Below are 20,454 nucleotides of genomic sequence, written 5' to 3'. Positions count from 1 at the left end.
TCACGGGTATATTGCTCAACTTGTATCGTATTTCTCTTTCTCGCAGGTACAACACTGAAACAACACGCCCAGCTAGAAAAATACAGCCACAGTACAAATTCTTGCAAAAGTAATCGGTTACATGCCGGGTCAAAAGTTAATCTAAACACCCACACCCTGAGGTTTTCACCCTTCTGGGTCTATGGGGGTTAAAGATTAAAAGAGTCAAAGGTCAGTGGATGATAGAGCAGGGAAGGTGTAGCCCAGGGCAGAGAGATGTTTGGTCTGCACAAATCAAATTACATGAACGAGATAGCATCATATTCATTTGCAGTATAATAATCACACCATTATGCACCAGTTGACCATAAATGTACGTGCATGTATTTCACACACACATGTACAAACCTCATGCTTGCGGTCGTCGTTGGGCTTCTGCAGCTGCCAGTAGATGAGCGCTCTCTGAGACTTGGGGCTGCACTCCAGAAACATGCTGCTGTTCTCCACACCGAACACACTCCTGTCCTCCACGCTGCCCCCTAGTCCATCCGCATCATCTGATAAGGACGAAAACGCACGCAATGAGATGTGCAATGGCAGGGAAAGGTAAGAAGAATGAGTGTTTGCGTGAAGCCTTTAAGGTACCGTGATGCTGAAGGTCTGAGCACTGGGAGAGAGGGTCTCCGTTTCTGATGTCCTGTCGTCTGGTTCGCCTGTGAAGAAGCCACAGTGAAAGTGAAATGACAACTTACTTGGACACATGCTCTGTAAAGTACTTCATCCATGCTGTGTACTGTTTAATTGCAGCCACTAGGGGGCAATGTTACCAAGTGGCTAAGAAAATGGGCATTTATTCAACCTTTTACTCCACTGTTAAATCGCATGGATGAAAAAAGAAAACCACTAAACCCTTGCAGAATGTAAGAAACATAAACCTGCTGAGCAGTGAAACAACGTGCTTCGTTGCCTTCTGATGAGCCGTCATTATGAAACACATACAGCATTGTTTTGCCCTTCAAATATCTCGTACAAGCAGCTGTGCTCTTTGTCCTCTCTGTTTGAAAAGTCCACTGTGTCATCTGGCTTTTTTTTTTTACTGTGATGAAGGTGTTTTCATAGTCTGGCTTTACTGACTAGCTGCGAATGTCTCCCCTGCGTCTAGTTGATTTGAAATAGTACAAAAAAAATCAAAAATCAAAACGGGGTGAAGCCAAAAATGAGGTGAGGGGCTGGAAGGGAAGGGAGCAGAGCAGGACCAGAGGAAAAAGTAGAAAGGTGAAAAGGAAACAATGGTCAGCCATTCAGCATCCTCCCTTTCCTAACTTATGTGGACACTCATCGCTTTCTTTTTCTCACACACGTCCCTGCTCGGTACGTTTCCTGGCCTAACATTCCTGTCTTTTTTGGCCGTCTGAGCACGTGCAGGGCAGGGTGTCTGGTTCTCATTCTGGGAGGGAAAATATTTGCAGTGTCGAGGAGAGAGCCGAGAGGAGCCGGTCCTGGCCTTAACCATGGGGTGTGCCACCTCCTCTGTAACCCTGCCAAGCTGGAGTATACCCACTGGCCTACTTCTGCTGGTGTGAGAAGTTCTGGATGAATGAGATGCAGGGGTGTAGCGCTGACTGAGTGTGTGTGTGAGGGCTTTAGTGGTCAGCCTAATCCTGCTGGATACAGCGGAGGGTAATTTGAGGGTGTGTATGTTCATACCTCCTGGCTGCAGGGTGAAGCGGTCAGACAGCTCCTGTTGGCTATAATTTAGTGTGTGTGTGGGTGCTCGTGTATGTACATTCATGTGTGCGCATCTTGGCTTTGGAACGATGGAATCACAACCCAGAACAACTGTACTGGCAGCGGCGCTAACCCAGGTTTCTGGATTGTTCCTCTTGGAATGCCTGTGTGTGTGTTTAATGACTGTATTTTGTGCCTGTGTAATATACAGATTACTTCCATGTTTGGATGTTCTGGCCTGTTCTGTGTATCTGTTATTTTCCGATTCACTGCACTTGCTAATATGCCAATGGAGGTCTGAGGTCTTAGCACGAAGGTTGTGCATGAGGGTGCCCTTGAGCGTAACGTTTAAAACCAACTGTTTTGAAGCCAACTGCAACAGCAGAACGCAGGTGTACTGATAACTCCCACGTGTGACCATAAGCGATGACGTTAATACAAAGGCAAGATGTTGCTGAAAAGGAAAATGCGGGCTGAGCAGACCCTCGGAGGATAAATAAAGGTGAAGGGGGGAGTGTTTAGTGTGTGCAGACTCCTACCTCTTGGCGGTAGGAAAGTATCTTGAGCACTCAGCACCGTCCCAGGCGCAGTAAGGGTCTCTGGCCAGGCAGCACTCAGCGCAAGCTTTCCCATACACCTCGCAACGGTGTAAAGACATCTGTGATACACCCAGGGCCGAGCCAAGGTACAGCTGTTGCTGTGGGAGCCAGAAAAACAGCAAGGACGTAAAAATTAAACGATCCTGTGTGGCTCGCTTGGAACAGGTTCTTGCGAAAAGAAGGTGGTTAAGTTCTCAGTAGGCACATTTGATATCCTTGTTTTTCGATATCAGCGTTTGCTTAAAGGCCCAGAACTTGTCACTTTTTTTTTTTCTGTTTCACTTGGCCCTGTAGCCTTGTCAACAACTTTTTGGGTGAATTACAATGTGTGAAAAGTTTTTACCTGCTTGGTGGACAGCTCCATGGCAGTAATGGGGGTAGGCTCCTGTACAAAACAAATACAGCCACATTTAACACCCCGTCTATGGACGATGTGAGTATTTTTGTTGGGAGCAACTTCATAATTTGTTGTTAACACTCAATTTTCAATGTCATACCCTAAAGACAGTCATCTCCTCCAGCACAACCTCCTCTAGGTCATGCCAGCTCTCTCTGGGGATCGTCACCACCTTCAGCACTGTTCCCATATCTGAAAAACAACACGCAGAGATAAAGCAAGTGCAGGTCTGTATAAAAAGCATAAACACCTTTGTTTATTCAGGGGGGGAAGTCCTCCTGTGTTGAAACATGTGCACATGCTTAATTATACTTTACATATATGTCGTTTTCATATAATGTTTGGGCATTTCACTGTATAGAAGCAGGTAAGGATTCTAAAATATTCACTACAATTACATTTCTGCAGTTGTGTTTGCAAAATAATGTCAAAAAGTTTTAAAAGGACCAGTTTGCTATAATAAAACAGGTTAAAAATAAATGACCAATGGATCCACTGCATACCTGTGCCGATGAACATGACGTCATACTGGCCGTCCTCTGCCTCCACTCTGTCCACCACCAGCTGGGAGAACTGGTAGTCCACGTCCGTCCGCACCATGATGGGACGCCCTCCTATCGGGTGAACCGGGTTGTACATGGCAGGGTGACCTCTGGCGAAGGTGATGACGTCATCGGGAAGGTCCTTGGTGGAGTCAAAACCTCCAAATGTCTTGCTGGGGCACTGAGGAGATATGATATGTTTATTATTTCTTCTAATCTCTTTATCTGTTTTGGGTCATTCCATGAATAATGAGTGTGTGCCGCTGACCTGACTCCCTCTGAATGAACTGTTTTTTTTTTTATGTGCAGTAACTTTAGTATATTTCATGAGGGCCTTGCAAAATTTTATCTTCATACTATGAATATTTTCAGAGTTACAGAACCATGAAGTGCATAGGGGGTGAATGGAAATTTGCATTACTTTTCCAGCATTTGTAAGCCCTCATATCTTCATAAGCACAGGAGGCAGACACATAAAACTTTCAGGAATTAAAAACACATTTGAGCTCTTTTAAAAACGGCAACTAAATCTGTTTTACATCCACTTCAGGTTTTATAATCTTAAGCCAAAATCTTGTTTTTGTTCATTATTTCTGTAACTAAGCATCACCAGACATGTCATAGTTTTGATAACAAACAGAAAATTATTGAGACACAGAAAGAATCATGACTAGAAGATGAGCCTGGTAACAACTTAAAAATGAGACCAACTTGTTTTGACTGACCAGTTATCCCACAGAGTGCTATGATTCATGAAAGCTTACCCAAAATGCACTGTTTCTCCAGGGAATTCTCAAAAAGCAGATTAAACATCTGGGCTAGCCATGCTTGTTACTGTTAATCTGTGCCACAGATATTAAACTGGTGTAGTTACCATGATATTAATGCTCAAACTTGGTTAGCGGAAAAAAACAACAGGATTTTGGCTTTGGATGATGACACCTGGAATGGATGTAAAATTGCTTTGGTTGCAGATTTTAACAGATGTGCTTTTCACCCCGGAAAATTTCATGTGACTATCTGCTTTCCGTATGAGGTTATGAGAGCTCAGAAATGCTGGAAAAAGTAAGCATGAAATTTCGACCCACCCATATGTACTTAATGGGCTTGTAACTTGGAAAATTGTCATAGTATGAAGGTAAAAATGTTGCATGGCTTCATTTAATATACTAAAGTTATGGTACATTAAAAAAAATCAGCTGATTCTGAGAGAGTCACGTGGGAACTTTTTTCGGATTTGTTTGATTTTATGTAGCATGACACTATTAACCGCTAATAGAAAGCAGCAATCCATGTGTGTTAGTGGTCTTGTGCGTATTCTGTGCCAGTGTGACTTTATTGCTTATAAATTTACTGCATTTGTGTAAAATGGCCAATGAAGACTCACAGTGCCAGGACGAGGGTAGGGCACTCTCCCTTGGAAGGGCACCCACTGGTAGTTGGGTCCATCTCTGTGGGCGTAGGGACCCAGGAAAACCCTCCTGATGTCTGCCATGTTATACATACAGACTGCTGAGCCTTTAAATATGTTGCTGTGGAGGGAGAGAGAAAGAGGACGGTGACATAAAGAATGATGAGAAAGATAAACAAAGGACATTCATAAATGATCGGTCACAAGACATGGATTAGGAGCCTGTGAAATACTGACGAAAGACAACAAAATGACCCTTCATCGCACAAAGACAGAAAGGAGCAAGGTTGTCATTACCTAAGTATAGGAATGACAGATTGGAACTTCTCTCTGATTGCTTCCAACCCCTCGAGAACAGACAGGAATTTGGGCACGGCACCAACAAAACAGGAGACCTGGTTCAGAGCATATTTGAAATCCCCTCCAATATTCTGCGAGCGTTTGCTCGTGCCAGATGGGCGGATTGTGCTTTCGCTAGAGCGGACGAGGTCCAAAGCAGGCAAGGGCGATCAATCATGCTAAAAAAAGGGGAAAATGATGTGGATTTTCTTTCAATTCATGCTCCGTCGTGGGTCATCCAGAAGACAGCAATTTGAGCTGTGACTCACTTGAATGGAGAATTTGGGAGTTCCGCGCGAATATTCCAAGACTCCACAAGAGTTATTAAAATATTTAGGTGGAGATTGTGACAATGTAAGCTGGCTGTTTGCAATCTATGAACACCAGTAAGCATGTATGAAGAGATCTGTTTCTTAGTTTTTGCTGGGTTGAATGTTCAAAACTAATCTCAAGTTCATTCATTAACTTTCCAAGTGTCACTTTTTTTTTTTTTTTTTACAGATGGCAGATTTTCTTTTGGACAGCAAATCTCCTCTTACAGGAACCAAGGGCTTCAATAAGATTCAAGACGTCCTTTGTCTTGCTGACTGCAATGGGAAGTTGTATCAGACTAATTAGGGATGTGGCTGGCATACACACAGCCGCCAGTACTCACCAAAGCATGGAAGATGAATGGATTAGCATTTAAAAATGTTAATTACAGAGAAATTCAATTAACTCCAGGGGCAAGAAAAGACACTCCAATATCTGTGCTTAAGAAGAAGGGCGAACATGTGTTTGTGCAGATACACAGGGAGGGAGAGAGGCGCGCAAATTCACCTTCCAGAAAGAGGCACAAACACACAATCACACACACACACACACACATAGCGGCACAATCAAACATTGATCTGTCAGTGGCAGCTTCTTTGTGCCTCATTAAGCAGTGATATTAAAAGCCGGTTCCTCTGAATCTCTGCTCTATTCATCTCTGAAAACCGGCCACTTAGAAAACCAATTAAACCACTGTAATTCCTCAATGCCCCATAATTGAATTTTAAAGTGTACGTGTGTGTGCGTGCGTGTGCGGGCCGACGTGTGGGTGCGTAGGTGTACGCCCACCAACCTCTCGGGGGTTTTGAATGCGTTCCAGAAAGCTGAGAAAAGCCATGCGGGTCTGGTGATGCAAGGGCGCCTGTCAGTGTGCGTTAGCTTGCACCGCTGTTCCATTCAGCTTGTCTTATCATTAGCCGTGATTGATGGTGAAGTGTTTGTCCTCCTTTCAAAGCGGTTCACAGACAGTGCTGGACGCAAAATATCCCCCTCCTCCTCCTCCTCCTCCTTCTCCTTCCCAAATGCAAATTCATCATCATCATGATAAGTGCCACCATCTGTGCCATTTCAACTCACTTATCTGCCTTGCCCCCATGCCTTCACCTCTCCACATGCTTCAATAGAGCCACACCCGGCCTCTGAAAACCCCATTCATGGCTGGGGCGGCGGCCAGGGGAGAAACGTGCGTTCCTGCTAAGTGAATATCATGTTTCTCTCGCTCCCTCCTGCCCCCGTAATCTGATTTCCATACAAGCCTGCCAAGATTTCAGTACAAAAAATAAAGAGGGGGACAGGTAGTGAGGAACAGGGGGGGGATTGGATAAAAGCAATCTCCTATCTGAGATATGGGGAGGGCTACTATCAAAAAAGGGAACCATAAGACACCTGTAAGTGGATTACGGGAGCGCTGTCTGGGAATTTGACGGCGGCACACTCGGTCGCTCGCATCCTGCCGTGTCATTTGAAATGGTTTCGGAAATTACAGATAAAGGATGTGAAAGGGAAGAGTTCCTGAAAGGAAATGTGAAGCGTGTGTGTTTTTCAAATACAGAGGAAATAACTTGCCCACTGAATACATATCAACTCCTTCTGATCTCCTAGCAACAAATCAACAAAACAAATATGATACTACCAGTGTTTGTCAAACTGTTTGAGAGTCTGAGGCCTTGCATGAACGGCTTAACAGAAGAGACCTGCACAGGATCGTACCTGGATGTGGTGAATACAGCGTAGATAACTGGATTCTTCGGGTCCTTGGAGCTCATGAGAAACACGTCCTCTGAAAATCGAAAACAAAAAAAACGGGTGAAGGCGAGGGCTTTCAACAGGATTTTGAAAAGAACTGTGAGGTTGTGCGTATAAAGGCACACTTACGTAGTTCATCAAAGTGTGTATCAATGCCGTTCACCCCAGGGACTGAACACATTAGTCGGGCTTTAAGGAAAGTGGTCCACTTGTTCACCAGACTCCTGTGACCTCCCATGTCGTTCTGCAACAACATCGACGCATTTCTGTAAACGCTCAGCTCATTATGTGCCTATCTCTGCAACACATCTATAGTCAGTCGGCCTTTTCATCGCTTAAGAGACTGTGAGGAGGATTTTGTTTGCTTGTGCGTGTTGTTACCTTACACAGTTGTCCTATCCTGGCGATGGTAGCCTTCCCGGTGTGCTCTCCGTCCATGGCGTTCTCTTTGAAGAACAGGAAGATCTTGTCGTCTTCAGGGTTGTCACTCTCGGGGATCAAGTTTACGCCGATGAACCTGGGGTCTGGAGGATAAAAAAGGAAAAATGAATAAAGCAGAAAAACTTACAAACTCACCCCTCCTGCACATGTCATTTTACAATCCAACCTCTGCCCCAATGACAATCCCTTCACCCCTATTTTACACCTCTGAAACCAATCCCCCGTGATACTCTGCAGTCACGGCTCAGTAATAACAGCCATTCACTTTACACCCTGGCGTTACAGCATCTGACTTTACCTCAAGTGAGCGCTCCAAATCCAAATCCCACATAACCCCTGTCTCTAGACCACATCCTCGCAAACACACATGGCTCTGATTGTCCCGGGTAACACTTGAATAAATTTATCTCGACTTTAAGCGCGAGAGGAAATCAAAAGCTAAACGGAGGAGCCGGTGCCACAGGGGCCGGGACATCTGTGGACGTAAAAAAAAAAGGGGGCACGAGAGGGCACGAGGACTGACGGAAAAAGTGGCCGCAGTCACTGAGGCGTCGTCACGCGTAAAACGAGCCTGCGCCTAAAAGCTCGGGGGTTAGCTGGAGAGAAACAAGCAGTGCCATGTTACACCTCCGTGGCCGTTTAGGATATAGAGTAGCTGTGAAAAGGGAGAGTGTGGCCAAAGTGGGAAGCAGATTTATAAGCGCTGTGCGAGTGCGAGACCTCTGGTATGAATCATGTGTACCCCACACACGCTTCATACTTCTATGCCATTAAATCTACAGGTTCATAAATTCATCTGTGGATGCAATCACGAACAAAAACAGGCTGCCGCCGGTGTCGCCAACCACTGAGGTCATACAATTCATTACATTTAATACCCAACAAAAGGCCACTTTATTCAGAGGGGGGGGTTTAATCCAGCATCTATGTGAGGGAAAGGGCATTAAAAGGTGATGAGATGTGTAAATAAATTCAATGAATCAAGACTACCCAACCTACCGTTTAACCCCAAATCCTTTTAGAATCATCTGCTATTAAGGATTCATCCCCAAGTTTCTCTCTTGTTACATTTGAGTACCATGTAACCTTGTTGATAAAGGCTCAATAGAATATCCCCAACCCAGTAATCCATGCAATTACAATCCCCTCTTTGTGGTGAAGGCGTTGGATTTTGCCGAGCCGGATGGATACAATCCCTCCAGCGTATTTGTTTGAACAAGGTGAAAGATCGATGGGGATTAACTCTACAACAATGACTTCTCCCTTTTAAATCGCTCTTTATTAATACGTCACAGCAATCAGCACTGCAGAGAGCAGTGTTTGTGATTTTTGATGGCGCTGGGGGAGGTGGGTGGGCGGTTGGGTGGGTGGGTGGTTGAGGGGAACTGGGAGGAATTTGACTCCACTACAGGAAAACAGCTGAGAGCGGATTAGTTCTGTGGGAAAGAGTGGAAAAAAAAAAGGGGATGGCACAGCTTGAGGGAAAGGTTCAAACTGACCTTTTGTGGCTCCCTAAGTCCTCTGCAGTGCCGAAAGATAGCCAGACAGACTGAACAGTCAATAACCCCTCAATGCAGCGCTAATCTTACTAGCGCAGGCAAATCCAGTGACTTTGTGAATGGGCTCTGATATCTGATGTCTGCACATGAATGGAAATGATTGGAGACTGGAGGCTTGTGAGAGAATTTAATGCTTCAAAGTCTGTTGAAAACCTCAACGGTATCCTTTATCCAAATAATGGGCAGAGACAGGGGTTAACTTACTGAAAAGCGGAGGTGCATATAGACCATGATTGTCCAGTTTGACCTTAAGTTCGCTGGAGCTCGTTAAGTTTGAAAACGTTGTTAGCCTGCACTTTTTGCAACATTTTTGAGCAGTTTACAGTAAAATGCCAAATTAAACTTCTACAATTTCTTCATAAGGAAAAACTACATTATACAAAACAGATTTTCTTTTTCATGAGAATACTTTGCTTGGGGGTTCAGAGTTCTAATAAAAACAATCTTTAATTTCATTATTTTCTTTTTTTTTTTTTTTTACCATTCAGCCATCTTGAATCATGCTGCTCTGTTCTGATTGGATGATGATCTCCCAGCGTACGGAAAATAGCAAAGTCCCTTCCCATGAAATCAGCAGATGTGCCAGAGTACAGCTCTCCGTCTGCCAGAAAGAAAGCAAAGTTAGGAACAAATGACCGGCTCTCGAGCGGATTGTGCACTTCCTGGAACTAATAAAAGGCAGAGATCAAACTCACCAATCAGAAGCGAGGCCGAGAGCATTTTGGGGTCGTAGGGGCTTTTCCCGCGGCCGTTCTCGAAATGCGAGGCCAGCCGAAAGATGTTGTCCTGCGGTGGAGAGGGTCAAAGATCAAAATGAGGCCAATGAGAGCCACATTAAGCCTGGTTAAAGGTGCATTTATAGCCAGTGTTTCGAGTTACAACATATCCTCATTACAGCACGCTACTTTTGGGCCGCCGAACGAAATCGGTCACACATGAGCAATGAGCAGTTGTTTTTTTTCACACTGCTTTGGTTACAGATCAACAACAGTTTCTGTAGCGGTGCAAAAAGAAGGAAACAATGGGGGCTAAAGTAGGATTAAGCAGCCAAAGTAGACCTCCTTACTGAGAGAGTCTTTGAACAAATTAAAAGAGGGGTCCAACTTACTCACTTTTCTTTAAACAAGTTACTGACAACACTGCTTTAACTTCAAGTGAACGCATGCAGAGTCTGCCATACGAAAAAACTGCATGGTGCCAACGCTCGCTCTCCTCCTCCATTGTGGGTCTGCAGAGCTCGTGCTGGTACATTGATTAACCTGCAGACCTTTATCGAGATGACTGATTAAACTTTTACGTAGGAGAGAGCTCGTTTAATATCCGACAGCTGTAATTGAACCATGTAGTGACCACTTTTTTCCACTTCTTTGCACAAAAGAAAACAGTGATGGGTAGATAATCGATGAAGAGGAATGAACGCCGCTGGGCTTCAGATGTGTGTGTGTGTGTGTGTGTGTGTGTGTGTTAGGATACACTCAATGCAGTGTAGACTTTCTCCGTCATTAGTTTACTTTATAGCACTGTTGTCACATTTCAAGAGTGCTGAATGAAGGTTCAATTTACAGATTTAAATTACCTTTTGCATATATATAACTGATTAACTAATATTCGGTTGCATTAAAGCACCAGATGTATTACCTCTGCCCTCTTGCCCATTTCCAGATAAGCGCAGATGGGGTGGAAGGCTCCCGTGCCACAGATGTACAGATGGGTCTGGTTATACTGCTGGAGAACCCGGATGAAGTTGGAACACTCTTTCTAAAAAAAAAAAGAAATAAGAGAAGGAACATCAAGCTTCCACCTTGTGGATAATTTTATACGGTGAGACGACATACAGCTGGCAAAAAGATATATTTAATACAACCTGTCTAGCATATTATATAGTGCTGAATAGAAACTTTGGGGATTTTTATGAAAGAGGTTGCACATGTTCGCAGTAATCTCATACTTTCAATTCTCTCCTCCGTATCACAAAGTTGAAATTAGATTTTATCCTTTATGAAAATAAAGCTGACATTTTTAATAGAGAAAAATGCGAGAAAACAGCGACTAATAGAAAGCAGAGAATAATAGAGGGTAGAGAGAGGCTTTGTTGGAATTCCAGTTTAAACAGGGACTTTCCAGCTGGTTTGGGAAACCGAGTCTCCTTCAAGGAAATCCCACCTGTAAGTCAAATCAAGCAAATCTGCCACAGATCTTTAATGATCCATATGTTTGAATTTACTGAGGGTATTTGGGTTGGCTCTCCGGTCCATGCTGATAGTCCCAGCGGTGTGAGACTGTTTATTAGAGTGCTAATCAACAGGATTGGTTAATGTAGGAGGGTTATTAGCAGCCTCGAGGAGTTGATTTGGGCACATGTGTTTAAGAGATTAGGCTGGGGTTTGCCTAATTATAAATACACGCTGAATATCCACCTAACAAATAAGAACACATTTGGTCGGGGATTTGGAAACTCAGCACACATCTCATCACACGCTGACAGCCAAATTATCTCTTCCCTTCAACACATGTATCTATTCAGCCTTCTAAAGCTTTCACTTTGATGATTTGACGATGTCCCTGTGAAACATAAATGGATACAGGGCTTCAGGTTGGAGTGATGACATTTTCCAGTGCAGCTCTGGGATCACACACTGCATACCTTGTCCAAAAAACAGAGTTTTCTTTTATGATTCCAAAAGGCAGAATTGTTGTTTCAGCTCTGACCGTTTCTCCGTCTCAGTAATCTGCTTAAAGGGAAAGTTTTTGGCAAATACACTCACAGTGTCTTGCAGGGAGTTAGATGTGAAAATACCACTCACATATCTGTGTGCTCAGTTATGAAGCTGGAGCCAACAGCTGGTTTGCTTTGCTAGCCTGGCTCTGCCCTCAGGTTACACAATCTGCCTACTGGCACACTTGTTTAATCTGTACAAAAAAAGACTATGTGTAAAAATGACAATCGGTGGTTTTATGGATGGTTACATATTTCTTGGGCGGATGGAGTGACTTAAAGAAATCTCGTTTTCACTGCAAGGCAACTGAACGCTCGAGGAAGCCACTGAACTCTGCGATGTTTAGTTTTTTGTATAACTAAAGGTTTTGTGTGCAACCTTTCAGAACAAATGGATGTCACTGTAGGACCAGCATCCCCGACCAAAGCAACAGGCACATCAGCTACACGACCCTTCCTTCTTTCACTTTTATTCAAAACCAGAACGGTTGTGCCGACAAAAAAGTATCCAGTTACAACCATTAGCATATGCTAGCTTTGTGAGTGCACTGAATGATCGTAGCAAGTTGTTCTCAACCCTAGTAACACTGTTTTTTTTTTTTTTACTTCAGCTGTCTCCAGTCTGTGTATGTCTGTTTCCAGGATCCGCCAGAATGGATTAGGGCCATGGATGGACCACGTGTTGACGGATCAGAGCAGATCGGACCGTGTGTGGAAACAGACACACAAAGACTGGAGTGGAGACACAAAAGAGCAGCAGAAGAGAACTTCAAAACAGCAGAATCTCAGGCTGAGAAGAAATGAAACAAGTGTGCTTAAATTCATAAATAACATTAATAAAACATCTTTTTTTGGTTATTTAGGATATTTGGCACATTGGCTGAACATTAAATGACACTTTCCCATTTTCAATGCAGTGTGGTAGGTCACTTTTAGTCAGTTCATTGGCACGGGGACGGCCAGCACTTTCAATAAGAGGAACTCCCATACACTAACATGCATGCACATAAAACAAAGAAGCTTGGATTACAACACACACTTCATCCTCTGCTAAGGATCACTCCACTATAGTTTCACATAGTAGATAGTTGTTTGTAGCTATATTAATGCTATGTTCAAAATCTTGCATTTGCACCTTTAAACTAAAAATACACAACATGTTAAGAGGTGTCAGCAAGCAGGTTTTGTTTTAAAAGAGTCAGGCTAACTCCATTTCTCATCTACATTCTAGGCTAAGCTAACAGGTGGAAGCTTCATATATCCCACACAGACATGCAATATGAACACATTGCAAAAAAAAAGCAAAAATTTCCATAAAAATCAGACTGTTTTTTTAAATGAAGTGTAAAATCTGTGTTATAGCATGCTAAGCAGCTCAGTTCTTTCCATGTGATTCACACCTTTAACTGTGCATGTCATTATTAACCCACTAACCCACCAAAGTCTGCAGCCACAGGACTGTTCCCAAGTTCACAAATGAGGACCAAACTTGCATGATGTCTTGTGGCTGACCTCAAGCCTGCACGTCTATGTGACTGTGTAACTTAATGGCTTTACCCTCTGTGTTTCTTTCAGCTCAACATCAGGAGCACATGTCCTCCCCACATCATTCTTATTATTTGTATTTCATCAACTCCTATAATCCCCCTGCAGGGTCAGCTTTGTTTAGGATTTTTACATGGCTGTCTTCATAAGACTCATTAGCTATGTGGTAGGTTGGCTGCACCTAAACAATAACAGACTTTAGCTACGGTCATTGTAATGTGTCGCCGTGTCATGGCCTCAGGTGAAAAATGGTTTGCCTGATCACAAACCATGCCATTATGTGAAAACCGCAATACCCACAGAGGATAAATGAGTCATAATTGGATAAGACGAATGACTCTCTTTGGTCTGGGTATTGATGATGACTTTCCATAGGAGAAATGGGTGGACAGATTTGTATATATTTGGATGAACTGAGTGAATTTTGAGATAATGGTGAGGTCTTTAATCGAATATAGAAACTGCACTGGCATTGTGGGAGAACTTATTATTTTTCCCTCAGTGTTTGCAGTAGCTGGACAGCTGATCGGAAATGACATCAGGCAGTTTTACGAAATCGTAAATCCCCGCTTCAGTGTCTAAAGCCGTTGTTAAACGAATCAAATGCAACAACCTAGGCCATGTTACACAGTCATTCTGCTGGGGATAGTGATGCAGCCATCAGGCATTTTGAGGAGGGGGGGTCAGCTGTTAAATTTGTTCTGCGGCTATAAAATGTGGTTTGGAGAAATGCATCACATTGGCAGCTCTGGATGCTTTAGTAATGTCCTAATCAAGGCCTCTTCGTGCTGTGCTCTGTCTCTGCTCTCACCGCCTCATTTTCAAGGGTAAACATTTTCACAGCACGCAAATACCTCATCATTGTGTTTCTGCGATTTTTGTGCTGCCAGCAGAACACACTCTTTCCACTTGTGTGAGGGAGTGAAGGTGTAGTGTTGCTTATGTGGCTGTGTCTTGTGCGAAACCCAAAAAGCTGGTGGCGAGTTAGAGCCCAGCGGAACGTCTGTGATTTAAAAGGACTATGTAATTCAGGATAATCCTAAAAACCCTGCAGCCCGGCACTCGAGACTCATCCAGGCATGAAATTAAGATCAGATACAACACAGAGAGGGCCTTTCCAAACAGCGAGATAACAGACACCAACGCCAGCGTGCACACAAACAAAGTCAGCTGCGTGTAGTATGTGTTCAGCAAACTTGCACAGAATTGGACATGTGAGCTAACACGCCAGCGCCAGATAACGAGAACTCAAACAATGCCCTCCCACGTAAATATGCACACGAGTGGGACCTACATAAACACACTCCCGACATTAAACCGTACATCACAGAAGCAAATAACCTCTGCGTCATTGTCCTTGTACGCACTGTGTACACCTTCCTGTGACAAAACATGTGCCGTACATTTTGTTTCTTTGTGTTTAGGAGTAGGTGTCACTGGGGGACGGCCCATAGAGAATACAATGTGCCGGAGGTGAAACGGGCCACGGCTACTGCATCACTTTTATCCGAGCTAATTTTCAAGCTCTTTAGTGTGCCATTGTTCTTCTATGACTTCTCCCCAGGCAACTATTCCTTCATTGCATTGTTATTAGGTCATTTAATGTGGTCCCGTGACCAAAACAAGAAAAATGAGCGAGAAAAAATCTGAGAAGCAAACAGCAGTATAATTTGTTTAATATTACATGAAGGGCTCAGATCATCATGAACGTGGACTCACCCCCAGGTCTTTCCCTGCCCACTTGCATTCGTCCCTCTTAGAGGGGGTGGCGGGCCACGCAATCTGTGCAAATGAGAAAGAGACAAAGTCACATTAGGCTGGAGGTGGAGAGGAAGATTCACGTGTGAGTCAATACAGTGAATCAGAGGAATGCAAGATTTGTGTAATTCCAGAAGAATGACTTTTGATTTGTCATGTTTTCTATTAATCTTTAGTCATTTCTGTATTTCCCTTTATATCCTTGGTCCTGCTACGGAAAAGTGTGCATCTAATAAGTAGGAGATTTATAGTGAATGGATTGACTGCAATAAAGGGAAGAAACCTAAAAAACAGAGCGTGTGTATGTGTCATTAAAAAAAAAATGTTTTAATATCTACCGTAACGTTGCACTTGCTGTAACAATAGAGACATTTTTTACAGTCTGAACAGTGGTTCTGGTTCAAATTACAGCTTCTTCCTACACTTGAAATCCTTAGCATAAGGTTGTACTTTTCACTTCATATATGAAGAGAAACCCGGCTTTTTGCTACTTTGTTTTGGAAGAGATAAGTCTCACTGTCATCCATCTGTGGCCCCTGGTGTGACATGAATTATGAACACACATGGAGCGTATGAGTGTGCATGTGTGAGCTGTAATAAGTAAGGAAATGATTATATACTCAAAATTGGATGCGATAGAGCTCAGCTTTTTGCTGCTGGCCACACAGATGTCGAGAGATAATGGAAATGTATGCACATGCATGTTCGCGCATTATTATGTCCTTACAATACACACACACACATCTCTCAGTCTATTCCTAGACTTTATCTCCTCCTGAGATCAGCTAAGTTTTCCTCTCTTGGGAATCTGCATTGCACATTTCAGGGTAATTACATTAGATTTGCTTAATCACTGCTTTTTGGCCTTTATCTTATAATGATGCAAAGATTAGAACAAAAGAGCGAGAAGGAAAGAAAAAAAAAACACATATCCGAGCCAAGGGCAAAAGAATACAGAGACACGCTCTCCCTCTCTGCATTGACTATGTATTTTTCAGCACTTTTATTCCCCCCGTTCAGCTCTTTGCAGCCAGTAGGCAAGTCTGTGTCAGTCTTGTGTGTCTGCGACGGCAGCCCGAATCAGATAAAAAGACTGTTAACCTAGTCCAGGTGGAGTAATGGAATTATGGACAGCCTTGTCTGGACCGAGACAGACAGTGGGAGGGATGAAGGGAGAGGGAGGAAAAGATGGAGTAATGGACTCCAGAGGGAGCAGCAAGAGAAGAGAAGAGAAGAGAAGAGAAGAGAAGAGAAGAGAAGAGAAGAGAAGAGAAGAGAAGAGAAGAGAAGAGAAGAGAAGAGAAGAGAAGAGAAAAGAAGAGAAGAGAAGAGCTTTTGCACAAATGTATAAAACATAAACACAATACTGCATTTGAAGTTCACCTGTTTGTGGTCTCTGTTGATATTGACAAGGTCAAAAGAGAAGATGTGGTCTTCGGCTCCGACCAATAGTCTCCCTCGCTCTTCGTCCAATAGGAAAGCGTCGTAGCTCGAGCTGTTGGCCAAGCCATTGAAGGTGATGAGGTTACTGGAGTCTAACATCTCTGGAAGAAAAGAAGAATAAAAAAGGATGGTTAACCCTTGGATGCATGGAAACGGAAAAGACTACAACCCCCATATTTCTGCAGCACCGTCTCACTGAAGTTAATCAACTACAAATATGGACTTACTACAGAGAACTGGTGCAACAAAATGCATCTGCAACACATATAACCTTTGAATTAAATATCGTATGAAATCACAATCAGTCTAAAATGTCGCTCAGCACCAACGAATACTCAACCACAACACATTTTTTTGCTTCTTTTGAAGAAAGGCAATAATTTGTAAGAAAAAAAATACTAGTGCTTCCCCAATCACAACACTTGCACACACTTACATACGAATACATGTCAGTCAAGTATAGCGTGAGACATTTTAAGAGAGCACAGCATGTCGCAATCAGGGACACGGTTCAGACTGTTCAGCCGTGTGATTGGTTGAATAATTCATATGGACTGAGGGCCAGGGGATACACTGTGTAGGTAAGTATGTGTGGGCGTGCGTGCATGTATCTGTAAATGGGTTATTATGTAAATTAACATGAATGAGTTTGTTACCGCACATGTGCTCCATTCAGGTGGACAAAGACTATCATACAAACTATATGTGCACAAGTCTGCCCGACACTTCATGTGTGGGCTAAAGTCTAGCCGTGCTGCTGACAGTTAAAGTTTAATCACCAGCGATGACTTGCATCAAGTCTGAAGGGTCAGCTGTCACCGGAGCTGCAGTATTATATTAACGAAAAGCAACACTGCCCTACTAAAGGCAAGTTAACAGGATTACATGTTCTCTAATATGGAAAGTACTTGTGCTGTACTAAAGCTAACCCAAGCAAAACAAACTAATTTTGCATTCTTTCTCTAAATGCAGTCTGCAAAAGATCAAGAAAACTTCACATTATGTTAAAGGTGCCGTATTGTATCCCCTTTTTAACAAGTTTATTTACGTCTCAGATGTCCCCAGAATATGTATTTTAAGTTTCTGCTCAAAATACTGCGCAGATCGTTTATTCTACCATTCCTGTCTTTCGCCTAGTTTTCTCCCTGATACGAACTGACTGTTTTAGTATCTCTAAATCCAACCGAGCTGTCGCTGCCCACAACCCTTTTAAGAAGAGAACTGCAGACACACCTCTCTCTACATCTGCTCTGTTCAATGATTGGTAAAGAGCCAGTCAGGGGCGGAGCTCATAACAGGAACAGGGACTCTTTCTGATCAATGGAGAAATTAAAGAAACAAAAGGAACGTGTTTTCTCATAATTAGCTGGATTCCAGATACACTAGGAACATGTAATTATGTTCAAAAACAAGAAAGAAAGGATTGTCCATGACATGGCCTCTTTAAAAGTTAACAGTATGAGTAGATTAACCGATTCATCAAAATGTACAAAATGTACAATGATGTACAAAAACTGAATTAAAGGCAAAACAATCAAACTTTATGTATTTCTAGCTTATTAAATTCTACATTGTACATCGATAGGATTTAATGTTTTATTTTTAAGTACAATTCTACACACCATCAAATGTGATAGACTTCACATGGTCTTTATTACATCTTAATTTCGTTTCTATTCCATTTTATTATTTCTTTTCTTGCGTCTTACTATTCTTCATTTGTATCTAATGGCTGTAGTATGTGAATTTAATGACTGAGGAATCAATCAAGTCTATTTTATCTTACATAGTTCGTTGGACAACACAAAAATACATCAAAATAATAGTTTGTTGCAGCCCCAATTAAAAGTGTACTACAAGAAAAATGATAAATACTACACATTATCTATATAATGACTAGATATTACCATTGTTGAAAGTACAAGTTGTCCAAATTCCTTTTACAGGTATTTCATTTTTATTGAGACTAACAGCGTAGTATCTTTGGCTAATTGAACATCAGCTCCCACAGTAAAAAATATGCAGGACGTCAATCAACATTCTTGCTCATACAGTGTAGGCTGCTCTGAAATCTAATAATTATAATAACAGTTGTAACATTTGATTTACAACCGAATCAAACCAAAGAATCCATTAACCATCTGCCACTGGTTTGTCTGCTGAATGCGCAACCCACGGTCTGCGCCGCAGGTACAGTCTTCTGATACATCAGACATCATCCATCATCATCAGTGTCACCACACAGCGTGGACACACGCAGGTACACAATATAGAAAGCAGCACAAGCATACAGCCCTGTACGCACATTTACACACACACACATATACAAGTCCAGTGGATTGTGATCTCCCTGCTCTCCCCACAAAGCTCTGATTGACGGGCTGCTATAGGAGCCATCTGCGCCCACTCACAGTGTGTAAGATCTTGGACATCTGTGTCTACATAAAAGAAGGAATTGATGGAAGGGGAGACGGAGGAAGTGGTGTGTCAACCATCCCCGTGTGTCGAGCCCCAGTGTGGTGGATGAGGGGCTGCGCGAGGGAGTGGTCGTCACCTAATAAAGACGGTTGCAGCTCATCTGCGTCAGTCCGATTTCGGCTTGAGGCTAAGTTTGAGGCTGAGGGAAAAAGGAGTGGGTGGGTGTGGGCATGAATGGAGGCCTGTGGACGTGAGGTTGTGTGTGAATTTGTACTGTACCACAGATGGGTTGAGCGTATGTGTGTGGGTTTCAGTGTGTGTAGGTATTTTATCTTTTTTTTTTTTTATGCACTGGTCATTCCATGCACACCGACATCCTGGCATTTAGCAGCTCTGCAACGCTCAGATTACAATGACGAGGAATTCGACGTTTAAATCGAGAGGTGTCTTCAGAACCGTTCTGTTATCGTATGGTTGCTCTTGTTCTCAGTTTACCAATAAGACATGACATAGCGGGCTCAGGAAATGAGTTCGAGGAGGGAAGTACGGAAATGCGATTTCCAGCCGCCAGAACGCCGGAGGAGGTCTTCTTATGTTTCAGCTATAAAGAAACGGAAAAAGCGATTGACGTGGCAGAACGCCAAGCTAGGCAGAAATATGGAAATGAAATGAAAAAATAAATAGCTATAGGGTAATGAAATATTAGAAATACACCAAAAGGGAAGTAGAAAATGTCAGATATTGAGAAACAAGCACCATCAGGGTATCCTCTATCTGTTTTTCAGCTTCTATTCGCTGGTGTTTTGGCTTTCATACATGTTGACCCTTATCTTCTGCAAGTGAGCCGAACCCAGGAGTCGTGACTGCGCTCCGAAATGTCAGGTCCGTCACGAAAGGTTTCCCCCAGATGGGCCAAAGTACAAAAAAAACAGACGCACATATTTCAACACATGGTGATCTCTGACAAAGACAAGGTGGCCTGCGCACACAAAAAACACACACACAGGGGGCTTTATCTGGGCTGGGATCTACTGTGGTTTGGAAAATCGGAGGAACTGGGGCGTGAGCACCTACGGACCTCCAACCTAAACACAGACACACTCGTTTGGAAATGGGAGCACGAGAAGATAGAGAGCGCAGAGCTCATACAAAATATAGTACCTGAGGAAAAGGACACGCATTCGGTGGATGTATACGAGTAACGTGCAAAGACAAAGGAAAAGCAGGTTTGATGGTGCTGCTTTAAAAATGCAAACCACACCCTCAAACTTACATGCATATATTAATATTGACCTAAATGTATACGCCACATTAGTTCCCCCTGAACACACACACTTGTCTCCCCAGTCTGAGTTGTAATCCAATCAGAATATCTGCTTATGCAGCATGAACTATTGGAACAGTGAGCGCACTCAGCAGCTTCCACCTCTAACACAATCCCGGGCCTCGGACCCCCTCACACACACACACGCACGCACACACACACACACACACACACAACTCCTCTAATGTATATGTGCC

At 43.1% G+C, this 20,454-nt stretch overlaps 1 protein-coding gene across 1 annotated transcript in view; it reads right to left on the bottom strand.

Moving 5' to 3' along the window:
* Positions 1 to 20,454, bottom strand: part of sema3aa (sema domain, immunoglobulin domain (Ig), short basic domain, secreted, (semaphorin) 3Aa) — a 32,802-nt gene that overhangs the window by 3,298 nt on the left and 9,050 nt on the right. Inside the window, exons 2-16 of the mRNA XM_008283496.1 lie at positions 16,456 to 16,616; positions 15,034 to 15,096; positions 10,692 to 10,811; positions 9,749 to 9,839; positions 9,535 to 9,654; positions 7,435 to 7,577; positions 7,183 to 7,297; positions 7,018 to 7,087; positions 4,633 to 4,777; positions 3,207 to 3,426; positions 2,804 to 2,895; positions 2,650 to 2,691; positions 2,247 to 2,404; positions 625 to 692; positions 388 to 536 (exon numbers count right to left, since the gene is read on the bottom strand). Coding sequence (XP_008281718.1) covers positions 388 to 536; positions 625 to 692; positions 2,247 to 2,404; positions 2,650 to 2,691; positions 2,804 to 2,895; positions 3,207 to 3,426; positions 4,633 to 4,777; positions 7,018 to 7,087; positions 7,183 to 7,297; positions 7,435 to 7,577; positions 9,535 to 9,654; positions 9,749 to 9,839; positions 10,692 to 10,811; positions 15,034 to 15,096; positions 16,456 to 16,616 — 1,757 coding nt within the window. The remainder of the gene's footprint in view (positions 1 to 387; positions 537 to 624; positions 693 to 2,246; positions 2,405 to 2,649; positions 2,692 to 2,803; positions 2,896 to 3,206; positions 3,427 to 4,632; positions 4,778 to 7,017; positions 7,088 to 7,182; positions 7,298 to 7,434; positions 7,578 to 9,534; positions 9,655 to 9,748; positions 9,840 to 10,691; positions 10,812 to 15,033; positions 15,097 to 16,455; positions 16,617 to 20,454) is intronic.

The sequence above is a fragment of the Stegastes partitus genome, unplaced genomic scaffold (genome assembly GCF_000690725.1).
Source record: "Stegastes partitus isolate 25-593 unplaced genomic scaffold, Stegastes_partitus-1.0.2 Scaffold315, whole genome shotgun sequence".
In the NCBI taxonomy this organism is placed as follows: domain Eukaryota; kingdom Metazoa; phylum Chordata; class Actinopteri; family Pomacentridae; genus Stegastes; species Stegastes partitus.
The sequence above is the reverse complement of the archived record's forward strand: the minus strand, read 5'-3'. Positions and strand labels throughout refer to the sequence as shown.